Consider the following 25,033-nt stretch of genomic DNA (forward strand, 5'->3'; position numbering starts at 1 on the left):
GTGGCAAACCCTCGTCACCGGTCAAGTTGACACCATCATTGCGCATTAAGCTGGCATTGAGCCGTAGCACTTCAATATGTTTTTGTGCAGATTTCGCCATGTAAGTGAAGCCAATTCATGCTGAAAAGCCGAGAAGGATTGTACAGCTCTGTTCATCTTCACTGGCAAACTCGCGGCCGAATTTTTAAGTTTCAAACTACTAGCCGGGAGGTTGCGGGTTCGAGACTCTCCGGAGTTTCGGGGGATGCGCGCTGCTAATGTTTCCCAATAAGGATGGAACATCTGTGCAGCGCTTCTCGGCTTTTCAGCGTAGAGTGGCTTCACTTACAAGAAGGAACCTCGACAAAAACCCAAATCTCCTCACACTACCAACGTCAATGTGTGTTTGTGTGTGTGCGCACGCGCACGCCGACGCACTGCAACGGAACTTTAATTCACTGCGCAGTGATCATGTCACCTCTGTTGGTGACGAAATGTCTCCAACCCAATTGCCCGGCCTAGCGGAAGGGCGAGGAAAAGACAGAGGGATCGAATTCCCGCCAACCAATAAATAGCATTTAGTTGCGTCAAGTAGAAAACTTTCAGAATCCGCCTTATCTAGCCTCATTCAAGACAACGTGAGGATTTACTCATCCATTTTATTACAGATTTTTAAAAAAACGGGTCAAGAAACTAGCATACTGCTGCCACTAGAGACCAATGTTGTCAGTGACATTTTTAGCCCGGAACTATTACACAAATGTCAACCTGGGAGCTAATCGGCTTTTGTTTAATTACACTCCCAACTTTTGCAGGGTCAAGCACAACCAGCGCAAAGGCAAAACGTTCAGTTTTGCGGAAGAGGCCAAACAAGTGGGAATGGATTGTCATTACGTTTTATCTTCACTTACTTGCATTAATACTACTGTGCTGCCGGAAGAATCGATCGACTACGCTCGCGATTTGACCGAGCGCATTCAAATAATCATCGGCTTCTCTGTCTAAGAGTTCAAAGAACCGCTACTTTGTGCACGTACAACGTACGATTCAGTCTTAAAAACAAAATATACTCACAAGAACGATGGTGTCACAATAAAATCCTCGCTGTATAACCCGCTCTTACCCTCACCAGCAAGCTGGAAACCCAGTTACAAGGGTCGTTTAACAAACCATTCACATCCTATTATCGTTGCGTACATTTTCATTACTGCTGCCTTCTTATTACTACATTTTTATTATTGCGGAAGATATCAATATATCCACTTCAATCTTGGAATTTAGCAACCATTTTATCCTAATATTGACTCTAGACTGGAAACTAAAGGCAGAATCTCCTCTGCATCGATATATATATATATATGTACAAAAGAATAGAAATTGCGCAGTATAAATTGCAGAAAAGGCATGAACGGGACGGTACGTCAACCTCAACAGTTCCTTTTAGCTGAAAGGGAAGCGAAACTAAATACTACACGCAATAACGAAAGCTATCAGAATTTGATCCTACAAAGGTTCACAGAAAAATGCAATCAGTTTTCAAGTGATACTGCTGATCCGTTTACTCCCCATACCACCCATAAAACATGCGTGACTGTTGTACATATTCGCACAAATTTGTGATGGCTTGGTTTCAAAACGACTTCAGAAACCAAGTTTTGTTTACCCTGGCTGCCTCTATTGGTGACTCTTACAGATATCTTCCATCGTCTAAAAGTGCACAAAGTGTGTGAACAGAACCCCTCACAATAATTTTCAACCTATATTGTCTAATTTTCAACTCCCCAAAAGTGCTTTCATATGCTCATCGATAACCACCTCCCCGGGGTTGCAAGTCCCCAAACAACGCTAAATGCTTTAGCCTTCCTGTCCTGCTTATGGACAAAAAATGATCAAAGTACCAGGAAAAGTTAAAGACCAACAAACTACCTTCTAAGGACACGGCAACCCCATTAGCCAAAGTTGGGTTCCGTCCAGCAGAAGCTTGCCTTCGCTGAGAACTTAAAGGACCAGTCCAAAAAAGATCACCGACGTATAGAATCAACAAAAGGCACTATCACACTGAACCATGAAAGATACCACTAGCAGCACGTATAATCCTTTCCAAAAAAAACATCCACAACTTCTTTCATCAGTCATAGTAATGCGACGTTTCCAAGTTGGATAGCTCTCTCGGGACAACGGGCTCATCAGAGGAGTCCACCTGCAAAGTGCAAATCCTTAATTCATCCAGTAAGCCCAAACAGCCTGTAGGACATCAGTGTAGAAGAAACCAGTCAACGTTTCTACCGTCACATCACCCGGAGAGTCAACTTGAAGTGTTCTGTCATTGACCTTTATCAGCCCAAGAAACTAAATTGGTGCCTTGTGGCAGTAACACACATGCTCTTGTTCAACGTCCATCAGAAAATGACTGAGTGTATAAAGAACAACGGATTGAAAAATATCGTACTCTGTTTTGTTATAGAAAGTAAATCTGCTTGGTTGGCTCCGATGTTTGTTAAAAGTCACACTAAATTCAAACACACCAATAAAACAAAAGTAAAGGGGAAAGGACTCACTTATCAATACAATAAAATAAACAGTTGAAAGAAAAATAAAAAATAATGAAAATTTGGATGGTCCCTGTGAATTTGGATTTTAGAAAATTGATTTAGAACTCACCTGAGACCATCCTTATCAGTAGTTTTTTGTTTCCAGTGAAGGTGAAGATAATTTGTCCAGATTTCTGCGAAACTAAAAGGTTTTCTAGTCGCAACTTGTGGCGTTGCTCTTTCGAGTGGAGCAAAATTTGTTAAAATTATAGTCATGGTACATTCATCAGAACTAAATCTTAGTTCATTAAATATTCGTAACATAATAAATGGTGATCTATTTTTTTATGTTCAGTGCTCAGAATGATTCTATACACGATCGTGTCAAAAAAATTAGAAAACAGAACATTCCGTAATTAGAGGAACAGTTTCTACTGTGGTCAGGACGTAAGCTGATCATCTTATCTAATTTATTTCAGAGACCACATGCGATAATGTCGGCATCGAGAGGAAGAATTTCTTTCATTCGAATAGCCATCGCACTTCAGCAAAAGATAGGAATTAAGAAACGAGTAGAATTTGAGGACAGCTCGGTTAATTTTGATACTGGACCGTTTGGACCCCTTTTGTGCTGATGTTGCGGTACCGAGTTTGCGCGGCATCCAAGTTGATGTTTTTTCACTTCATTCTGGAATATGGCTAGTTGAGCTTTTTCATGAAAATTTAACATGGAGATAACCACAGCAGAGCGTTTTTCATTAAAGACCACTGCTTAAAAAGTACAGTAAATGGAATGTACGATTTTTTTTGGATTGTACGGTTTTTCCGACGGTTTCTCTTTACCTGGTGTCCTAAATCTTATTTCACTGGCTACAATGGTGATCTCGTTCAACTGTAATTCTCACTCTATTGCGAAGACGTTTACCAACGCTGTTGTATGGGGATTCGGTTGTCCAGTTTGACTCTCATTAGTAGGCTCAAGCTAGGTATTGGTCACCGGAAGGCTGAAGGCCTGTAAACTCCGATCAGACCAGGTCTCACCACTCACCGTGTTAAATAAAAGGTATTGGGGTAGTGCACACACACGTATGTAAAGACGAATAAACATCGTAGCCAAGTACGCTTGTATGAACGTGGGAAACTGCGCAAAAAACACAAAAATAAGCCCATTATTGATGGTTGAATTGTCTTAATGGATGATGGCTGACTTTAGACAATGGCCAATCCCTTGATGAGCGAGCAAACCCGTGCATCAAGATTTCTGTGAAGAATTTGCCGATTAATACGCAGCAAGTGGGTTAAGGCAGCTGCTTCCTAGAGTTCACTCAACATTAAAACAACAAAACAACTTTTGCTCCGTTGGAATCGCATAAGTTTACGAAGGTGATCAAGTAGTTAACCAAAAAAATTGGGCGCTGTTTGGGTTAAAAGTGTATGAGTGGCGTCTACAAAATGGCAATGTTTAAGCAGAAATGATTCGGACAAGTCAGCTGACCGGCGCACGGGGAGTTATAAAGTACCTGGGGTGTTTAAATAGCCTCAAACTGAAACGCATCAAATAGAATTTCATCATACTCAAGTCAGAGGGGTTAGAAAATGTTGACATACTCTAGGATGGAGCGAGTTAGCTTCACAAACGTGGTGGCAAAATTTCAACAGGCAACCAGAGGCTGATCCGCAATGATGGCGTGTTCAGAAGAATAGTTTCACGCAAGAAGGGGTTTTAAGAACCATCCTAGCAACAAAGAAAGTCCCTAGGTTGCTTGACAGTAAAGCCTAGGAAGAGAATAATCTAGACAATTAGAAGTTTTGGAAACGTCGTTTCAGTGGGGTTTACGAGGTATTCTTGGTAAACCGGGACTTTTTACCCTCTAGAAGATACTCCAAGATCAGCAGAGAATAGAAAACGTTGAGTCTGGGAAAAGCAACAGAGTAGTGTCTATATACGTGTACAGTGATCGGCTGCACCTTAAAATTTTGCTTGCAGTAAGTAAATCATTCTGTGTTTCAGTAGGTGGTGTGTGTGTTCTATTGACGATCCTGTAATTAATTTCACATGGAGTGGCTATAAAACTGGAAACGTAGGCAGTTCTTGGGTTTGCCTCGGTAAAATAGAAGTTACCCTATTCACGGGATGGTATAAGAATCCTGGACAAAAGCAGTCAACTGGGCAAGAAAAAGGAAGGATCACACGGGAGATTAGTTTTATGAGAATAAGAATACTGTCCTAAGTGGTATTGTTTGATTTCATGCGAATTCAGTAAGCTTGATTTCTCTTGCGTCACAACATATAGTAATGGTTTGATAAGATAGTGTTGAGACGACTAGCATGTTGAGTGCTTTATTGATTGAATATGATGATTAGTTCGTATTCCAGAGGTCAACCGATTGAGCTAAGATGGGGTCTTTGAAGGCATATAAAGAATTAAAATCGAAAGGGAGTTTTAGGGGCGTACCACACGCCGTGAGTGGGAGTTGCGATGGTGAGCAGTGTGGCTTAGTTTGCAAAAATATTTTTAAGTCTCCGGAGGTTAGTCATACTAGCAAACAAATGCAGATGGCTCATAGATGGATGGCAAGGCCATGATCACCGCACAACTTCTAGATTACCGTAGACTGCACTTCATTCCTGTGGACTGACTTTTGTTTATCCTTATACCTTGCCGTCACTGTTTGTATGCGGAAGTAATTGTGAGCCCAAAATATATGGCCGGTGGTATAACGTAGCACTTCTCACAGGTGATTGACGTCTCACCGCTTGTAAGCAATATTTAGGTCTGCGTTATTTTTCAGCTTTTGAAAGACATGCAGATGATTTTCCAAGATCTTCAGATCAAACATAATTCAATATTCGGAACGGTTGTTGGGTAGGTAGGTCGCTAATGAAGACGAGGAAGATAACTGGTGCCATAACCCACTCTTGTAGGCTGATCGACAAGTCAAAGACCGTTGTACTAACCTGAAGCATAGTGATTCTAGCAGAGTCTTTCTAGAAGAAAACCACGGGTGATGTATTCATGCTATATGCGTTCAACTTTCTTTGGAGGGGTGGATTAGATTGTATCACCCTCACGTTCTTTGTCGAAGTTTATAGTCCATTAGTTTTCCAAAAGCAGGTTTGTTAGACATGACCCCGTGATCAAAAAAACGCTTTGTTTAGGCGTCTGCAACTGATAAGTTAACGAACCTATCAATTTGGACGGCATAGATGAGCTATAAGTTGGCTTGTAATTTACAGTTTTTTTCGTAAAATGTGGTAAAGTTGGTCTTATTTCGTTACCGAAGCCACTAGTTCTTTTGCCAGTAAAGAAAGTTTTGATTTTAAGGTTTTTGAAGCCCGCAGCAGCGTTTTTGAGGAACAAACGGTTTGCATCTAAAATCATCCACTGGATATGTTAAATGATTATGGTTATTCTCAGAAGTATGTTTGTTCACATAACTCAACACTGACTAGGTTGATGAAGATGAAGCCATCCTGCCCAAACAGAGCGCCGTTATAAATCAATACTGGTTTAAACTTCGAAAATTCCGTTTTACTTTATTCGGCGTGCTCGTTTATGACCTCATAATCAGTTGTTACCCTGGCCCGTGGTGAGATGAGTTAAATCTCACTATCTTAGCGGAATAAAGGGATTGTTTGTTTGAAGAATCTTTAGGCTAAGCCATAGAAACTTGTAAGGAGATTATTTGTAATAGCACCAGGCACCGTCTCGTTCAAAGAGCAACTTTTTCTCCCACTTTGTTTGTGGCTCTGTGAGTTGATGATGATTATCTAAAATGCAAGATTATTGAGCCTCGTAGAGGCAAAATAGCTCAGTATTTAGAGCGCATATTTACTGACCGGAACGTCCAGGGTTCGAACCCATTCTCTGCATCTCGACTTGTTCTGTCTAGGATTGGACAGCCTGTCAGTATCACAGACCTCGTGCTTTCTTCGGATAACACGGCAGCTAGGAACCGGAATGGCTTTGCAGCTAGGCAACCAGCATGCATCGTGATTTGATCCAATATTATTTATAAGATCAGTTATAATGGTATATGTTCCAAGAAGTTCAGATCAACGGCTTTTATCAGGTCCTTCATCGTACGTAAATAAGCAAGTGTTCGAATACACAGCATGCGCAGTTTTGTTCCTGTAAAAGTCACGTATTTCCTAAAAATAAATAGAAGGTTACTAAAACTAGCGCTAATTGATGATTGATTGATTTTGCCATTACATGTTTGCTGTTCAGAACGATCTGAAGAAGTCAATGAGTGGTAGGTCACCAATAAATATTTGGCTGTTTGATGTGTTTGTAAAAGAGGACAAAGCATATGAAGCCATGTTGATTGTAGCTGGATGTCGTTTGTATAAGATGGAACGTCAGAACTTCGTAGTTAGAACTTTGAGAGTAGCAAACACTGAGTTGGTCATCGCCTGAGGCGTGCTAACTACTGAAGAGTGTTAAATAACTGCTACGAATAAATTTTATTTACTGTTGAGTGTAAGGCTGCAAGACAGCAGGTTTTTGGCTAGATACGTTAACAGATGAACATAATTACATGAGAAAACATGTTGTGGTAAATAGCTACACCTTTTACATTGACTGCTGCTTAGAGCAAGGTCTAGAAGCAACCGTCAAGTGAGAGAGGTAATCAATGGAAGTGAGGTGTCTATAATAATTTGCAGGGTTTGCTGTTGCGGTAGAAAACTAAAGTATACGTGTCGTAGAGACTTTTGTCATTCCTGAAAAGCCAAAATAGTAACAAAACCGCAGAATTTTACTGAGGACGGTGGTTCCTAAAATACAGATAGAAAATACCGACTACATATGTCGGTTTGTGGCAGCACTATGACTTCTTGGGACTCAGTATGAGTTTTTCCATTTGTCGGACAGACCGGTCGGTTATAGAAAGGGTTCCTTCATGTTTTTTGGAGAGGTCGCAGAATTCCGTTGGGTTGATCTTGGTACACGTTTAATGGTTCTCAGCAGTGGTATTGTTGGCAGAACTTAGATTTCCAGTTATATAACCGTCACATAACCATCTATCAATCGTCCGGTATGCTTCTTTAGCGGCAATTCCCACCATCATAACCATCAAACAACCGCATTTTCTGGCTATTTTGACGTTGGAAACTAGCTCTTAATAACGTTTTAATGTTAAGTAACTGAGGGATAACCATCACGTAACCGTGATTGGCAAAAAGTGGACGGTTCTATATCTAACCGCATTTCGACGTTAGACAACGGCGACATAACTACTATTTATCCCTAGGTGGTAGCAGCACATACAGGCTCACACGGCGTAATCATTCTATTCCCATTTTGGTTAATAGGGCAAGTGTGTAGATAGAATGAAGTTACCGGTTGGCAGTGCGTTGAACAATGGTCGAAAACGGGACACCGCGAAGAATAGGATATTCCTCGTCATTGAAGCCATGCTGACTGAATATTTCGGAACCCCATTATTCAGGTGGACACTGGTTGAATTCTTGGCGTCGGTATTTTTTATCTGTCCTTTCAGCTTATTCTAGTCTCTGATTTCTCCTTCCCCCTTTAAAAATTTGGGCGCATAGCACAGTCGTAAAATGAGTGATGCCTTTCCTATTTCACTTTTATTTAAAAATTACTTTCACCACAACCTTACGATATGTCATTTTTGTGACTTATGGGGAGTTAATGGGGTGCTCTGTTGGATTTTACTACTTCAGCTCAACCTTATGTTGGGTTATGTGCACATCAACGGTTTTTTTAATTTCCGTTCCACTTACACGCCGTATTTGTCCAAGGTGTGACGTTTATTATTATGCAGTCTCCATGCAGCCTACGTGCACGTGATGCGAGTGTTGTTGACACACATCAGTGATACCTAAAGCGCCATCCTGCAATGATGCAGTATTATAGTCGTAACGGAGGTATTTCATGTGTGGGTGCAGTTTTATAAGAGAGAACAACAAGGAATTATTTATCAAGTTGTGATAAAAGCATCATCCAGTTTACATTAAACAATCGTTAGTCCTACCGAACTCCTTGCACCAGTGCCCTCCAGTATACAGCTTTCAGATACAACAAACGATATCTTATACCTTATTCAACACCTCGCCAAACATAGATGACCTTCACGAAGTTGATGGATTGATACAGGGGAGCGATTCACGGATTTCGTATGGACCGAAATTTTCGTCCAAGTTTCTCGGGTCAGTTTTGTTGTAGTCGCTCAGCGACTGCACTTCACCTGAAAGACACGAGCGAAGAAGAGTGTAATACAGTTCTTTGTGTACTCTGCGCGAGGATTCTCATGAAAAAAGCGCCTAATTGTGCTCTAAACTGGGTACCTGATGGGTCGTGGACTACTGCCGGAGGAAGGTTGTTCCACACACCAACTACCCGCTCAATATTCCTTGGTCTAGTTTGTTCATATCGTCAAGTGACTTCAATTTACCTGGAAGGCACGGACGAAAAAAGATGTGGCATGGCTCTCGAATATCTCACAGCTGGACAGTACGCCTACCACTCAGAAGAGACTAGACGAGCACCACTGTTGTGCATCACGACAATGGGCAAGAAGACAATATGAGGATAGATATAGAAGATATTTGGATCTGGACGTTAGTTCGCGTTCCATCTAGCACCTAGTCGAAAGAACTTATGGACGCCTTTTCAGCTGAGACCTCGCGCCGGCAAAATTACTGCTCGGCACTGAGAGCTTGAAGAGCAGTGCTGTACTCTTTTTCGCTTGTGCCTCTCAGGTGAAGTGCAGCCGCTGAGCGACTACAACAAAACTGACCCGAGAAACTTGGACGAAAATTTCGGTCCATACGAAATCCGTGAATCGCTCCCCTGTATCAATCCATCAACTTCGTGAAGGTCATCTATGTTTGGCGAGGTGTTGAATAAGGTATAAGATATCGTTTGTTGTATCTGAAAGCTGTATACTGGAGGGCACTGGTGCAAGGAGTGCGGCATGACTAACGATTGTTTGACAAAAACGGGATGATGCTTTTATCACAACCTGATAAATAATTCCTTGTCTTTCGCTCTTATAAAATTGCATCTACAGAAGAAAAACTCGATCGGGAAAACATTGGCGAAAGCCTTGGTCTTATGTATCGACCCATGAATCCGTGAATTGCCCACACAAGGGCCCAAATAGAGAATCGACGAATCCTTTGAACTGGGCACTACAAGCAGGGTTAATAACCATAGGAAGGAGGTCATTCCATACACCAATTTCTCAAAAAGGAAATAACGCAAAATAAGTGTGTATTCCGAGCTTGAAGACATTAAAATATCCGTGGCGCGGGTCATTACAGTAACATATTCTGTGAAGCAAAAGCCCTGATAGACTTAAAGGAGCATCTATGGGAACGCGGCATCTGAAAGTGACTGCTCAAAGCAGAAGAAGGCGATGAAGTATGTGGACCAAATTCCGGAACTGGTGATGAAAATATAAACTACGCGCAAAACTAACCCTCCACCTAACGGGTGCAGTGGTCTGGCCACCCAAGCAAGCCAATTTACCAAAATTGTGGCAAAGAAATAGAAGTAAAAAACCAACATTTAATATAAAACATGAAATACGCAAGAAGAAACAAACACACCGAACTGGTCCAACAAAGGATACTGAAAGAAATGACCAGCACACTGGCAAATAATTTACACCTGATGTTTCGTCAGTGGCTTCACGAAGGCCGCCTTGCCTCTGCTTGGAAGGAAACGATTGTCACGCCAATCTACAAAACTGGTGACCGACTGTCGCCTGGCAGCTACAGGGCTATAATTCTTACCAGTGTGCCATGCAAGGTGATGGAACACATTCTGAAGCGAGCTGCCTTAGACCATCTTACTTCCAGCAACCTGATATCTCCAGCTCAACACGGATATCTCCCAGACCGTCCTTGCGTGACAAACATGCTCGTGTTTATGGACAGCTTAACCCAAGCCAAGGACGGAGGACTCATATCGGATGCCATATTTTTTGACTTCTCAAAAGCATTTGATAGGGTCCCATACGTCCCGCTGCTCCACAAACTCCAGTCTTACGGGATTCAAGGAAAGATCCTTCGCTTGATCAAGGCGTTCCTATCAGACAGATCATTCCGAGTGAGAATAAGTTCGACCTACTCTTCTCCACCGCCGGTCTCCATTGGGGTTACTCAGGGCTCCGTCCTGGGACCAGTGCTATTTCTGATCTACGTCAACGACCACCCAGGTGTTCTTGCGGGTCCATGTCTACTTCTTGCGGACGACTTGAAATCCTGGAGTACCGATGCCAGTGCCCTTCAAATGGATGTAGACGCTGCCAAGCGGTGGTCGTTGGACTGGCACTTTCCTCTGAATGACGAAAAGTGCGTCCATATATCGTTTGGAGGAGACTCGGCGAGTGCCTTTGTTATGCACGGTGAGAAAGGACCAGAAAACAGCATGAGGGTAGACGCCAAAAAGGATTTTGGCATCTGGGTCTCCTCAAACTTGTCCTTCTCGCTGCACCAAGGGAAATCAGCCCAAAAGGTATTCGCCATTTTACGGATGCTCCGACGCATTTTCTCCCGTATTACTCGCATGGACTTTCAAATATTCTATGGGGCCTATGTCAGACTGCTCCTGGAATACGCCAACCAAGTTGTCTACTCAGGACGCACGAAAGACCGCACCCTCATCGAGCGTGTCCAGCGAGCCGCTACGAGAATGGTTGCCGGCCTTAAATCCGTGGACTACGAAACGCGTCCCGTGATGCTTCATCTCTTTCCCCTGGAGCACCGTCGCCTCCCAGGGGACCTAATTCTTACTTATGCCCTGTTTGAACAAAGCTTGGCAAACAGGTTTTTCACCCTTGAACCAGCAAACAAACGGCGGGGACATAGTAAGAAAATTTTCAAGCTCAGAGCACACATATTCATTAGGCAAAATGTTTTCTCATTTCGGGTAGCAGGTGCGTAGAACGGCCTTCCTCCGACGGTTGTTCACGCTCCTTCCAGAACCCCGTTCAAAGCACTATTAGACACTTATTTATGCGAATCCTCGCGCTGGAGAGCATACTGCCCCGCCCTGAGAACATAAGGAGCAGTACTACACCCTTTTTTCATTAGTGTCTTTCAGGTGAGCGGCAGCTGCTGAAAGGCAAAAATAAAAGGGCCCCGGGAAACGTGGGCATAAGCCTCGAGCCTGTGTGTCAATTCGTGAATCCGTGAATCCGTGAGTCACTTCGGAAGGAGGCGATAACTTGTGGTTTTGTTGATATTGATGAACACCAGCATCGCATTTCAACCAGAGGCTTCACACTAATCCACAGCACTCTATCATGTTTGAAGTCTTAATTAGGTTCGATTGAGTACAATGCACCCTATTCCCAAAGGGGAGGATAGAAATGACACACAGGCTCGAGGCTTATGCCCACGACAATGCACCTCCCAAAGGGGAGGATAGAAATGACACACAGGCTCGAGGCTTATGCCCACGTTTCCCGGGGCCCTTTTATTTTTGCCTTTCTTTCGCTGCCGCTCACCTGAAAGACACTAATGAAAAAAGGGTGTAGTACTGCTCCTTATGTTCTCAGGGCGGGGCAGTATGCTCTCCAGCGCGAGGATTCGCATAAATAAGTGTCTAATAGTGCTTTGAACGGGGTTCTGGAAGGAGCGTGAACAACCGTCGGATCGGAGGAAGTCTACGCACCTGCTACCCGAAATGAGAAAACATTTTGCCTAATGAATATGTGTGCTCTGAGCTTGAAAATTTTCTTACTATACTATGCTCACCTGAAAGACACTAATGAAAAAAGGGTGTAGTACTGCTCCTTATGTTCTCAGGGCGGGGCAGTATGCTCTCCAGCGCGAGGATTCGCATAAATAAGTGTCTAATAGTGCTTTGAACGGGGTTCTGGAAGGAGCGTGAACAACCGTCGGAGGAAGGCCGTTCTACGCACCTGCTACCCGAAATGAGAAAACATTTTGCCTAATGAATATGTGTGCTCTGAGCTTGAAAATTTTCTTACTATGTCCCCGCCGTTTGTTTGCTGGTTCAAGGGTGAAAAACCTGTTTGCCAAGCTTTGTTCAAACAGGGCATAAGTAAGAATTAGGTCCCCTGGGAGGCGACGGTGCTCCAGGGGAAAGAGATGAAGCATCACGGGACGCGTTTCGTAGTCCACGGATTTAAGGCCGGCAACCATTCTCGTAGCGGCTCGCTGGACACGCTCGATGAGGGTGCGGTCTTTCGTGCGTCCTGAGTAGACAACTTGGTTGGCGTATTCCAGGAGCAGTCTGACATAGGCCCCATAGAATATTTGAAAGTCCATGCGAGTAATACGGGAGAAAATGCGTCGGAGCATCCGTAAAATGGCGAATACCTTTTGGGCTGATTTCCCTTGGTGCAGCGAGAAGGACAAGTTTGAGGAGACCCAGATGCCAAAATCCTTTTTGGCGTCTACCCTCATGCTGTTTTCTGGTCCTTTCTCACCGTGCATAACAAAGGCACTCGCCGAGTCTCCTCCAAACGATATATGGACGCACTTTTCGTCATTCAGAGGAAAGTGCCAGTCCAACGACCACCGCTTGGCAGCGTCTACATCCATTTGAAGGGCACTGGCATCGGTACTCCAGGATTTCAAGTCGTCCGCAAGAAGTAGACATGGACCCGCAAGAACACCTGGGTGGTCGTTGACGTAGATCAGAAATAGCACTGGTCCCAGGACGGAGCCCTGAGTAACCCCAATGGGGACCGGCGGTGGAGAAGAGTAGGTCGAACTTATTCTCACTCGGAATGATCTGTCTGATAGGAACGCCTTGATCAAGCGAAGGATCTTTCCTTGAATCCCGTAAGACTGGAGTTTGTGGAGCAGCGGGACGTATGGGACCCTATCAAATGCTTTTGAGAAGTCAAAAAATATGGCATCCGATATGAGTCCTCCGTCCTTGGCTTGGGTTAAGCTGTCCATAAACACGAGCATGTTTGTCACGCAAGGACGGTCTGGGAGATATCCGTGTTGAGCTGGAGATATCAGGTTGCTGGAAGTAAGATGGTCTAAGGCAGCTCGCTTCAGAATGTGTTCCATCACCTTGCATGGCACACTGGTAAGAATTATAGCCCTGTAGCTGCCAGGCGACAGTCGGTCACCAGTTTTGTAGATTGGCGTGACAATCGTTTCCTTCCAAGCAGAGGCAAGGCGGCCTTCGTCAAGCGACTGGTGAGACACCAGTTATAAATTTTTTGCCGCCACCGAATTATGCCACTTTATCTGCTCACCTTTGAACGCTAGAGGTTACGAAAGTGCGTGATACACACCTACAACATGTTTTCTGCTGATGATTTCTATGCTTTTCCATAAACTCACTGTCACAAACCCTTCTAAAACGGAAAGACCAAAAGTGAAGAAAGGCGCTTACTCAACCCTGGCATTTCCCCTCAAGATTGAACCTCTAAAAGAGGATGGTTTCACCTCTTTCCTCAGTTCATTAAGGCAATACGCTTGTGACATTCTCTTCGGACTAGTCTCTTCACTCTTCATACCTGTTACGCTGCCCAATCCTTCGAATAAACCATCATGGTGTTTACTCGATCCCTCAACGCTGTTTACCACCGACCCCGTTGGAATCCAGTGTCGCAAATGGTCAGTTCCCATATATCCTGATCCTTCTTAGTGCAACCACTTCTAAGCTGGAACCATAATCCGACAGCATAAGAATCTAGCCCATGCGCCTTAGGCCCCCCACTCGCACACAAACCTCCTAAGTCTATTGAAATACAGCACTGAATGGTGAGTAATAAGCGCGCGTGATTTAAAAGTGTTGGGTTTTACGGATTCCCATTGCTCTNNGCACCCTTAAGGGTAATTTCTGTGGAGTTTCGTATGAAGAATAGAATCAAGGAACATATATCGAAATGTAATGCCCATGGACCCAGAACATAAAGGTTCGACATGTTTACGATCTTAAATTTTGTAGATTTTTGTGATGGGGATCGATCTGTTCCGGTTAGCTCACGCACATCCCGTGGAAGCCTTTCAATTGAAGAATGCGAGAGGCTTGTTTTATCCCCTCCACCTGTTCCTATGGACCTGGACCTGGCTTGTGCAGCTATTCACGCCGCCGCCCGTCGTTCGAACTCCAGCAGGACTCACTCAATTAAAACCCAACCAGACGGTTACGGAGATACTCACGGACATCCGTCGGGTAAGGACACATCAGTTCTTCGATATTTTTAATTATTTGGTACGGAAATATTCGGTGACCAATGTCTTCGATAGTTCAGCGTCCGTTGATTGGAAACGCCCCATTCATTTGTCAGTCAGCTGGGTATTCAATGGTCTAGATACTGAGAAAAGTAATAGACATCGCTAAAATCAAGGTCACTGATAGCTTCGGGGGCTAGCGCTTTTCCTTAACAGAATACAGCGGGTCGTGTGGAAGACACTTCACGAATACTAAGGCCGGGTGGGAAGTCGTTGGCACCCTATCCAAACAACAGTGGGCGATCTTCTCTAAACTCTTCTACTTCTCCATCTGCTAATCACGTGTTATTTTCTACCGTGATCATTTTGGACGAAATTCGAGACCGACGGACGGTGGTGGGTGACCGTCGCAGTTATTTGGTGACCAGACTTTCTATGTGGTGCTCTCGAAACAACCCCTGCAGCTTGGCCTCGCGGTGCCACGGCAGACGAGCCAATCTCAACCACCTCATCGTCATCATCGGATGTGAACGGCCCAGATAAATTACCCATTCTGATCACGAGTGCTTGTCCGTTGCCCCTTTTCATTGTGCCTTTCAGGGGCACTCAAGATGCAGACAACTCGCTCTCACGCCTCAGTGTGAGACAGATTTGTCAAAATCGGGCGCCCTTCGATGCTGATACCGTTCCTGGAAACTACTGTTCACAACTCTGCAAGATGCTATGCCCTGCTTGTGGTACGGCGCCACTGACTACATCCAAGCACCGAATGTTTGAAAAAGTTTAGCCTTTCTCGAGAGAGAGGATACACCACAACCCGAATTGTCAGATGTGACGTGGATAGAAATGTCGAGAAGCTTGTTGGATTTTAAAAAAATAATAGTAGGAGGCGAAGAACCCGACTGCTACGTACAACGGGCCTTAAACGGCCTTTGGTAATCGAAGTAATCGGAGAATGCCGTAGTCAATGTAGTGATCACAGGAGCATGGGCTTAACTCCCGTTGTAATGTGACTTTTTTGCATCGCCTATTCCACATCCCCTTGCGGGATCATGTGGAAAATCTACCCGAGAATAGCAACGAGATTCAGACCGTGAAATTTGCATTGTACGCTTACGAAATGTGACCATTACGGGTAATGGGAGCGAGATGGCTCAGTTGGTCAGAGCGCGAAGTTACTGACCGGAAGGTCCGTGGTTCGCACCCGACCTCTGCCTCTCGACTTTCCCTCTCTGGACTTGGGCAACCTGACAGTATCCCAGCTAAACTCTTCTACTTCTCCATCTGCTAATCACGTGTTATTTTCTACCGTGATCATTTTGGACGAAATTCGAGACCGACGGACGGTGGTGGGTGACCGTCGCAGTTATTTGGTGACCAGACTTTCTATGTGGTGCTCTCGAAACAACCCCTGCAGCTTGGCCTCGCGGTGCCACGGCAGACGAGCCAATCTCAACCACCTCATCGTCATCATCGGATGTGAACGGCCCAGATAAATTACCCATTCTGATCACGAGTGCTTGTCCGTTGCCCCTTTTCATTGTGCCTTTCAGGGGCACTCAAGATGCAGACAACTCGCTCTCACGCCTCAGTGTGAGACAGATTTGTCAAAATCGGGCGCCCTTCGATGCTGATACCGTTCCTGGAAACTACTGTTCACAACTCTGCAAGATGCTATGCCCTGCTTGTGGTACGGCGCCACTGACTACATCCAAGCACCGAATGTTTGAAAAAGTTTAGCCTTTCTCGAGAGAGAGGATACACCACAACCCGAATTGTCAGATGTGACGTGGATAGAAATGTCGAGAAGCTTGTTGGATTTTAAAAAAATAATAGTAGGAGGCGAAGAACCCGACTGCTACGTACAACGGGCCTTAAACGGCCTTTGGTAATCGAAGTAATCGGAGAATGCCGTAGTCAATGTAGTGATCACAGGAGCATGGGCTTAACTCCCGTTGTAATGTGACTTTTTTGCATCGCCTATTCCACATCCCCTTGCGGGATCATGTGGAAAATCTACCCGAGAATAGCAACGAGATTCAGACCGTGAAATTTGCATTGTACGCTTACGAAATGTGACCATTACGGGTAATGGGGGCGAGATGGCTCAGTTGGTCAGAGCGCGAAGTTACTGACCGGAAGGTCCGTGGTTCGCACCCGACCTCTGCCTCTCGACTTTCCCTCTCTGGACTTGGGCAACCTGACAGTATCCCAGCCCTCATGCTTCCTTCGGGTAGCATGGTAGCTAGGCACCGGAAGGGTTTTACAGCCCAACGATTTTAATGTGTTCGGAAACTGGGTATTTGGTGATGCAGTGGGTACTTCACTTATGGACTGTATCCAGCACTGTAATCAAAGATGTACAGTCCTCATCTACCCAAGACGATGCCTTGTGTCTGCTTAAGCCGGAGTGACGGAAGCTTAGAATGGGACAAATTTTGCCCTCCCAGAAGAGTCTGGGTGTCGCTGGTTACTGTTCGTTTTCCAAGATGAGGCACAGTGTTGAAATGTGCCATACAACGGCCATTGATGGTTCCTGTCGGCGGATGGGCGGCTCGTTTTCCCTTGAATACATCCAACAAAGCAGCTGTTACCTCACCCTTAGAGTTAATAGCCGTTGATATACCGATGATATACTGTTCAGACAACTCAAACCGCCACTGGCTCAACAACCAGTGAACTCACCCGAGCTGCCAATATGAACACATTTCCAGGAAGCGTAGCGATGCTGTGTTTACTTGTGTGAATGACTTAATAATCCACATGGGTCTAGCAGCAGAAGCTATTTTCTTTCGGAAGTCTTCCACTCACTTCAGATCCAGTATCATAACCAGTTTAAGTCCTCCTCCTTACTCGAACTTTGCATTCGCTGTGACCGCAATGTGGCAAACGAAGTCAATGCACGAATCTCAGGGGCCATCGCGGGCATCCATCATCACCATCGTCATCAGAGGCAGCAATATCTGCTTCGACACTGATGCTTCACTGCCGCACAACCACAAAGTTTATCTAATCATATCCAAAGTCATTAAAAAAGAAAGATGAAAGAGAAGGGTACCTGGTACTGGCTTACCGCAATCTTTCTGAAGCGTCTACACCTCCAAGCGCTCTGTCAGACAATCTGGAAGGAAACTGACAGCACGAACACCACTGGAATCCTTCAGCCACCATTTCCCGCAATGCCTCCAGCCAAGTGCAGGTGGGATCACTGGGACCCCATACTAGAAGGCGTACTGCACCAACAACACCCAAACTCTTCATACTCTGGCACTCTTAAAGACATACGTTGTCCACCTCGCGGTGTGCGCCATTCAAAAGTAGGTACAGAGAACAACAGTATTCTCAGTAGACGGTGTTTTGGCATGCGTAACGCGTGGCCGAGCCACCATTGTTGTTACTGGACGTTTTCCACGATCGAACCACTTGCCACGCAACGAAACACCTGTTTTCTAATCACTTCGTTACTAATTCGTTGATGTCATCCGACACCAGTAACGCTTATGAGGTATCTGTGGTCCAAAACCTGAAGACGCTTCATATCATCTGTCCGCCGAGGCCATATTTCACAACCATACAACAGTACAGCCTTTACTGTTGCCTGGGATACAACCCTTTAGACCCAACGGACGCCAAAATTGACAAAAATTGACAAGCATAATTCTGGCCGTTGGCATTCGTGCTCCGACTTCACCAGATACTTCTGTCAGAGCTAATACAACTACCGATGTATGTAAAATTCTCCACAGCCTCCAGTGATCCTCCTCAAATTGTACAGGGTATGTTCAGAGTCTGCATGTCCTGAAGTATGATTGCATCTTGAAGGTGCTAGCCGTGTGCCGAAGGAAGGAATAATGATGGTAAGTTTATTCAACAGAGCTTGTGCTGCGCCTTGGTTTTCAAAAGTGAGGGCGATTTCGTCTGCGTACTCCAGAACACGTGGAAGTAGCATCACAAAATGTAAAAGGACCCACGCTAGCTGCCTTCGAAGCTATCCGCCCGGCTTCTGCGGTATGATGTAGCTCGAGATAGTTCATTGGTTAAGGCGCGAACTTACTGACCGGAAGTTTCGTGGTTTGAACCCACCCTCAGCATCTCGACTGACTGGGCAACCTGGCCTGTGTCTCAGCTCTCTTTCTTCCTTCGGTCAGCATGGCAGCTAGACGCCGAAGTGGCGTTACAGCTGAACGACCATTATCACTATTAACAATATTATTACCGTAATTACTATCTCCTGCACGACCAAATGACCACTGGATGTCATCGGGTTCGCTGCTAGGAAATCCATACCAAACAGGCAACGAATACGACGGCTGTTGATCTGTCCGCCGAGCTTCCCAATCGACTTACAAACGTTTCGTCGCTATATGAGGAGACATCATCAGTGCACCCAACTGTGCACACAAATTCCCTAAACACCAAAGGGTAAATAGTTTAGGGAAAACCAATGACTCTGGTGGAAGATGAACGTTCAGGAGACTAGACCGACTTAACAAGGGAAAACAACCGTCAGTGAGACGCAGGTAAAAAAGGCCTAGCGGTGCATTCGTAAAAAGAACGATTGGAAAGATAGGTCGATCATTTTGAAGAACATTCATCCAGCTTGCTTTAACATACCTTGGGGACAGTTCATATGCGAGAGTTGGATGTGACCCTCAATTACCCATCGGAGGAAAGGAGGCGACATCTTAAAAACGAGAAAGCCCCAGGACCGAACCGTCTGTATCCAGGTTTTTCCAGAGAAGGCGGAAAAGCTCTGTTGTCCACTTGAAAACTCATTGGGGGTAAATGGAATGTAGAGAAGGCGCCCGTAGAATGAGCTTCATCAACAGTCAACCCTCTCTTCATAAAGGGAGGGCGATTCCTGTTTGATAATCATCGTGGCACTAGTTTATTGTGGCATTAAAGGTGCCCCCTAGTCTCATCCTTCGAAGGTTGGCTAAACATAGAGGGGCAGATTGGTGAAAACCAAACAGAGATTGTATTGGCCACTGTCTACATTGATTTATTCTGGTAGATTTGGGAACAGTGGCACTGCTTCCGGTAGTCAACAGTGGTGGTCTATCTTGATTGCCTGTGACTGTTGACAGTCGAACACTGAAAGTATCCATGGAGCAAAGTCTCAGCCTTCCTTAAGCCGTTGTACGGCAACTCCTCTGGACACGAGAAGGGCTGCAAAATGCAGATGCCTGAGTTCACTACATCAGTTGGTGTTGGACTTCACTGGTACGATCGTAGGAGCCTCACTTCCAGTCCCTAATGCCTGCGGGGTTGAAATATTCCGTCTTTCCCCCACAAACATAGAGTACGCAAATGAATTGGCTATAAATGCGGTGCGCTCTTAATACAAACAGTATTGAGTAGTCGAATTGATCCTGCCTCACGGCTTGGTATATGCTTCACGCCTGCAAAGTGTAGAGTGCTGCTGCGAGACCGTTTGGAATCGAACCCGAGGCTCACGCTTGCGGATCTGAGTAGTAGACAAGTTTGTCTACCTGGATAGATGTACCAGCCTTGGTGGTGTAGTTGAAGCTGCTAGTTCCATTCGGACTGGGTAGCCCAGTACGGATTTTGTCAATCTGCACCATCGGTATCTCAAGGGTTACATCAGCTTATCTGTCGAGGGTCGAGTTTTTTAGTGCTGCAATCATCGACAGCATGACATCAGTGTTCAACACCGATGCTTCGCTGCAGTGCTCTTATGTGGATCATAAGTCTGGCCACTGCAAGCTGAGAATGTTAGGAAACTCTCAGTATTTGACCATCATTGTCTTCGGAGTATCATCCGCATCTCGGCTTTGCGTCAAATGATCCTTCGAATGAATGAGAATAAAGGTCGCCCACCATTGGTGGGCCTATTACACCGACCTAGTCAAGTGTTTTGTGTGTCGACGGACTTTTTCAGAAGCCCTTCACACACAACCACATGAAGAATGGAAACGAGCCAGGGGAGCTCAAGCACTAACTTGACAGCCAAGTAAAGAAGTCATTACCGGCTGTGTTGATCATTACTCTGTGTGGATAGGGATCCCGAGAAGGCTATATGGACGGTTAGGCACGATGGCAGACATGGCGCAGTCGCGCGCTCGATGACACGGTATCCCAGTTGTTGCATTCGACGGAAAGCTTCCCCTACCGATCTTTCGAGTGAAAAGTTTGCCGAGGTAGCTCAGTGGTTAAAGCACGAAGTTACTGACCAGAAGGTCCCATACCAACAAAGGAAACTGTGGCAGCCATAGCCACTGTATCTATACGTGGTCTGCTGCTGAAGAATTTAGCGTGCCTGGGTGGGGAGCTAAATATCCACCCAAAACGTAGCTGGTGACGTTTGCCGGGATGGCTAAGTCGTGAAACCAATGTCACTCAGTTAACGTTGTTCCCCGCGTTTCGTCTTCGACATTTTTCCATTCTTACACATTGCGTCCCTGTCGTTGACCAGGAGCTGTGACGACCATAGCCACCTTAGTCGTTCCTTCTTCCATCCCCCACTTTGCTTCACTTTATCTGCCCTCCCTCTTCGCCACGCAGTGATGATGTCTTGGTTATCTTGTAATCCGCTGTCGACAAGAGGGTGTAGACCGATTTGTGGGCATACATGGGCTTATACCGTGCATCATTCCTTGCACTCTGATTGTTACCAATAGCCGTACGAAATAAATGTAGGTCTTTCATCTGGAGATCCACTCATAAGGCCCTCTGAATCCGCGTCATGTAGCGACTCATCGACCACATCACCACAAAGCATCGCTACTCGTGGTCTTTCGTTTGCGGTGGTTCTCTCAGTGAGAGGCGACATGTGATACAATCCTCGACCGAAAAGGCAACCACTAGATCTACTCACACTCAGGTGGCACGCAACTCTCATCACTGCATCCCCGCTGACAGTAAGCAGGATATCACCCGCAGAGGATACCCAGACGAAGTCGAGGAGACATCCTAAGCAACACCTGGAAAGTTTATAGGCACTGCGTGCCTCCGAAGTGAAATTCGCCCACACAGATAGAAACGTGCTTAGACTACCTCAGATACTCCGTGAATCCAGTGCAGGGTAGGTCTGTATCAGTGGGACTAAAGGTCATCATCATTATTGTCAGCTGTAATAACCGCGTATCCGTCGTACAATACTTGTAGTTGCCACAGTTTCGCTCACCGATGATTTGGAGAGGTGGGTAAGTAGCTGCGCATTGGGGGCGGGAGCTCGTCAATTGGTGCGTAAGTACAGCACTCTCAGTGGACTGTCAATTGGGGTGGATTGGGAAGCGAACTACAAATTAAGGGCAATAGCTTAGATGCATGAGCGTCCTTGAGGGCGCGACTGGGCCATTTCTGACAATGTCTGTAACCATTTATGTGGCCCGTCTCGGGGTCCCCATCCACGGAGATGGCCCAAGTGGTTAGAGCGCGAATTTACTGACCGGAAGGTTCGTGGTTCGAATCCAACCTTCGCCAGTCGACTTCCCTGTCTAGGCCTGGGCAACCTGGCAGTATCCCAGTCCTCGTGCTTCCTTTGGATGGCGTGGCAGCTAGGCACCGGAAGGGTGTTACAGCTGATTGATTATCTACCGTCTTCGAAGAACTACCATAGCTCAAAAGTATCGATCTGTGCTAGCCCAACAACTCTCCACTGGAACCAATATTGTACTGGTAGTGAGCACGTGGATGAAGCCGATCAAAATGTGGACGGGGATACGCTAGCGGCGTTCATTCCCTTCTGTCCGATTCCTCCGATTCGACCACAAGACTACTGTATGTCGTCGAGATTGCTATCCATGATTGATACCAAGAGATCCATACAAGTATGCAGTGAGTACGACGGTGCACGCAAATCTCTCAAACGTCAAATAGTAAAAGGCCTAAGGAAAGACCGAGAGCTCTGGTGGGCAACAAAAGCTCGGGAGATGGTGAAGGCTTTTGCTACCGGGAACAGCCGTGCCCCATACAACTGATACTATCGACCGGCCATGGGGAGGTCAGTGAAACAATAAGTGCAAACGGTGGCTCAATAATTCACTGGAAAAAATGTCGACTAGAAAGATGGACCGAACACTTCGAAGAAAAGTTAAGCTGGCCAGAGCAGCTTTTTTGAATCCGTATCACTTGTGTAGGCGTGACATCAGCTTGTCCATCAAGAGTCGAGTTTACAATACTGCGGTGCACTCCACATTACTATACGAATCAGAAAGTTGACCGCTGCTCGCCGGGGACCATCAGTGTCTTCGGGGCATTGCTCCAGTCTGTTGGGAACACCGGATAAGCAGTGCTGAAGTTCGTCGAATAGTTTTCAGAGGAAACAACTCAAGATAGATGAACTGATCAGATAACTTGTTTGGCCACGTGCTGCGTATGCCAGTCGGCCGACTTCTTTCAAGAGTTCCTTTCGCACAACCGCGCGAAGGGTGAAAACGAGTCAGGGGAGGTCAAACACTGATCTGGCAGCGAAATGTGAAAGCCGTTACCAGCAAACTCAGCTTTGCTGGTCATTGCTGTCCCTATGGATGGAGAACCCGAGATGGAGCACATTAATGGTTAGAGACATTGTCAGACATAACCCCGTCGCTCCCTCTATCGCGCTCGTGCATCCACGCTATGGCCTTCAATGCATAGTTCCATTCCCAATCTCCACTAACAACCCTGTATTTATGGATAATTTATGTCGGCTTCCGTTTCCAACGCGCAACTACCTACCCCACTTCCCCAAATCATCGGTTCACAAACCTGTGGTAGCTATAACCACTAAACAAGTAGGCGGTTCTTACAGCTTCGACCGATCTTGTCTAGTTATGGGAAATCTGGCAGTATCTCAACCCTTGTGCTTTATTCGGATAATATGGCATCCACGCAGCGAAGGGGTGCTACAGCTCATAGTTGCCCAACTACATTTATCTGGTTGCTGTTTCAAGGTGCAGCTACTTTTTCCTCGGTCGTTCTCCATGGAGGCATAAGGCTGTTCGTACTAAGTATTCGTCATTTTCCTCCACAATCTTTACTGGGAACCTACCCTTGATTGGGGGCGAGATTTTTCAGTGGTTAGGGCGCGAATTTATTGACCGAAAGGTTTGTGGTTCGATCTCGACCTCTGCCTCTCGGTTTCTCTTGTCTAGGCTTCGGTAACCTGGCAATATCCTAGCCCTCGTGCTTCCTTTAAATGGCATGATAGCTAGGCACCGAGAGCATTACAGCTGAACGATTATCTTATGATCTCATTCCCATTATTATAGGACAGTTGAGCACCAGTATTAGTACTGTTGTCCGTGACGGTCTATGTGTGTTGGGGGTTCGAAGTCTTCTCTCTTAATTTCTGCTCATTATGGATGCATTGTTAACTAATGCCTTTAGATGTTTACAGTCAATCGATGGGATTTTACGCGAGTTTACCAGTCCGGTAGTGTATGACAGCGCCGTCCTCCCACCATCCAATTTCACTTCTGTATTGGATGTGCTTCTTGGTTCTGTTTGCTTGCATCTTACGCCTCTGGGGTTGAACAATGATGTTAGGTTGTAGATGATCATGTTTGGTTGGCGCGATGGACCAAGTGGTTAGAGCGCGAATTTACTGACCGGAAGGTCCTTGGTTCGAACCCGACCTCTACATCTCGACTTTCCACGTCTAGACTTGGGAAACCTGACAATATCCCAGTCCTCGAGCCTCCTTCGTGTGGCATGGCAGTTAGACACCGAAAGGTTGCTACAGCTGAACTAGTGCATGCATTATTATCCTCTCGGTTTCAAATCATTCAGAGGCGTGAACCATCGTAAATAACCCAAATACTTCTGCGCATAGTGTGGCATGGGCACCATATCGTCATAGTAATTACCACTGGTGCTTCACTGCCGTAAAACAATGTCACTTCATTTGAATAAACCCGTATAACAAAAAGAAAATGGCGTAGGGTGGGCTTACCCACCACAAACATCTATGACACCCAGTCAGACAACCTGAATAGAAACTGACACTACGAACGCCACTACGAACACACCCTATCGCTCAGTATTTCCAGCCAAGCACAGGGAGGATCACGTAAGCCCCATTCTGGAAGGCGAAGTGCACGCAAATAGGCCATTGAGACTCGTGCACTGACTCCATCTGTCACTACCATCGGTGCTGATGGGTATAGCGTTCCACAGCTTCCAGTATCTTTTCTTGAGGTCCTAGAGGCATGTTCAAAGATTGCGGACCCCTCACCATTAATACACTTTGTGGGCGCCAAACGCATACCGAAGGACCTTGGCCGTCACGAAGAGACTGGACATTACCGTTCCAGTATCTTGAGGTCCTAGAGGCATGTTCAAAGATTGCGGACCCCTCACCATTAATACACTTTGTGGGCGCCAAACGCATACCGAAGCGAAGGGGCCGTCACGAAGAGACTGGACATTACCG

At 45.6% G+C, this 25,033-nt stretch overlaps 1 protein-coding gene across 1 annotated transcript in view; it reads left to right on the top strand.

The window, feature by feature from the left end:
• Positions 1–8,635: 8,635 nt before the first annotated feature.
• The window catches only part of T265_04728 (hypothetical protein), a gene marked incomplete at both ends in the record, with an annotated part of 58,320 nt that continues 41,922 nt past the window's right edge, over positions 8,636–25,033 (top strand). The window contains 3 exons of the mRNA XM_009169541.1: positions 8,636–8,857; positions 10,264–11,313; positions 14,397–14,656. Of these exons, the coding sequence (XP_009167805.1) occupies positions 8,658–8,857; positions 10,264–11,313; positions 14,397–14,656 (1,510 nt within the window). The remainder of the gene's footprint in view (positions 8,858–10,263; positions 11,314–14,396; positions 14,657–25,033) is intronic.

This window comes from Opisthorchis viverrini (assembly GCF_000715545.1).
Source record: "Opisthorchis viverrini unplaced genomic scaffold opera_v5_79, whole genome shotgun sequence".
Classification (NCBI taxonomy): Eukaryota; Metazoa; Platyhelminthes; class Trematoda; order Opisthorchiida; family Opisthorchiidae; genus Opisthorchis; species Opisthorchis viverrini.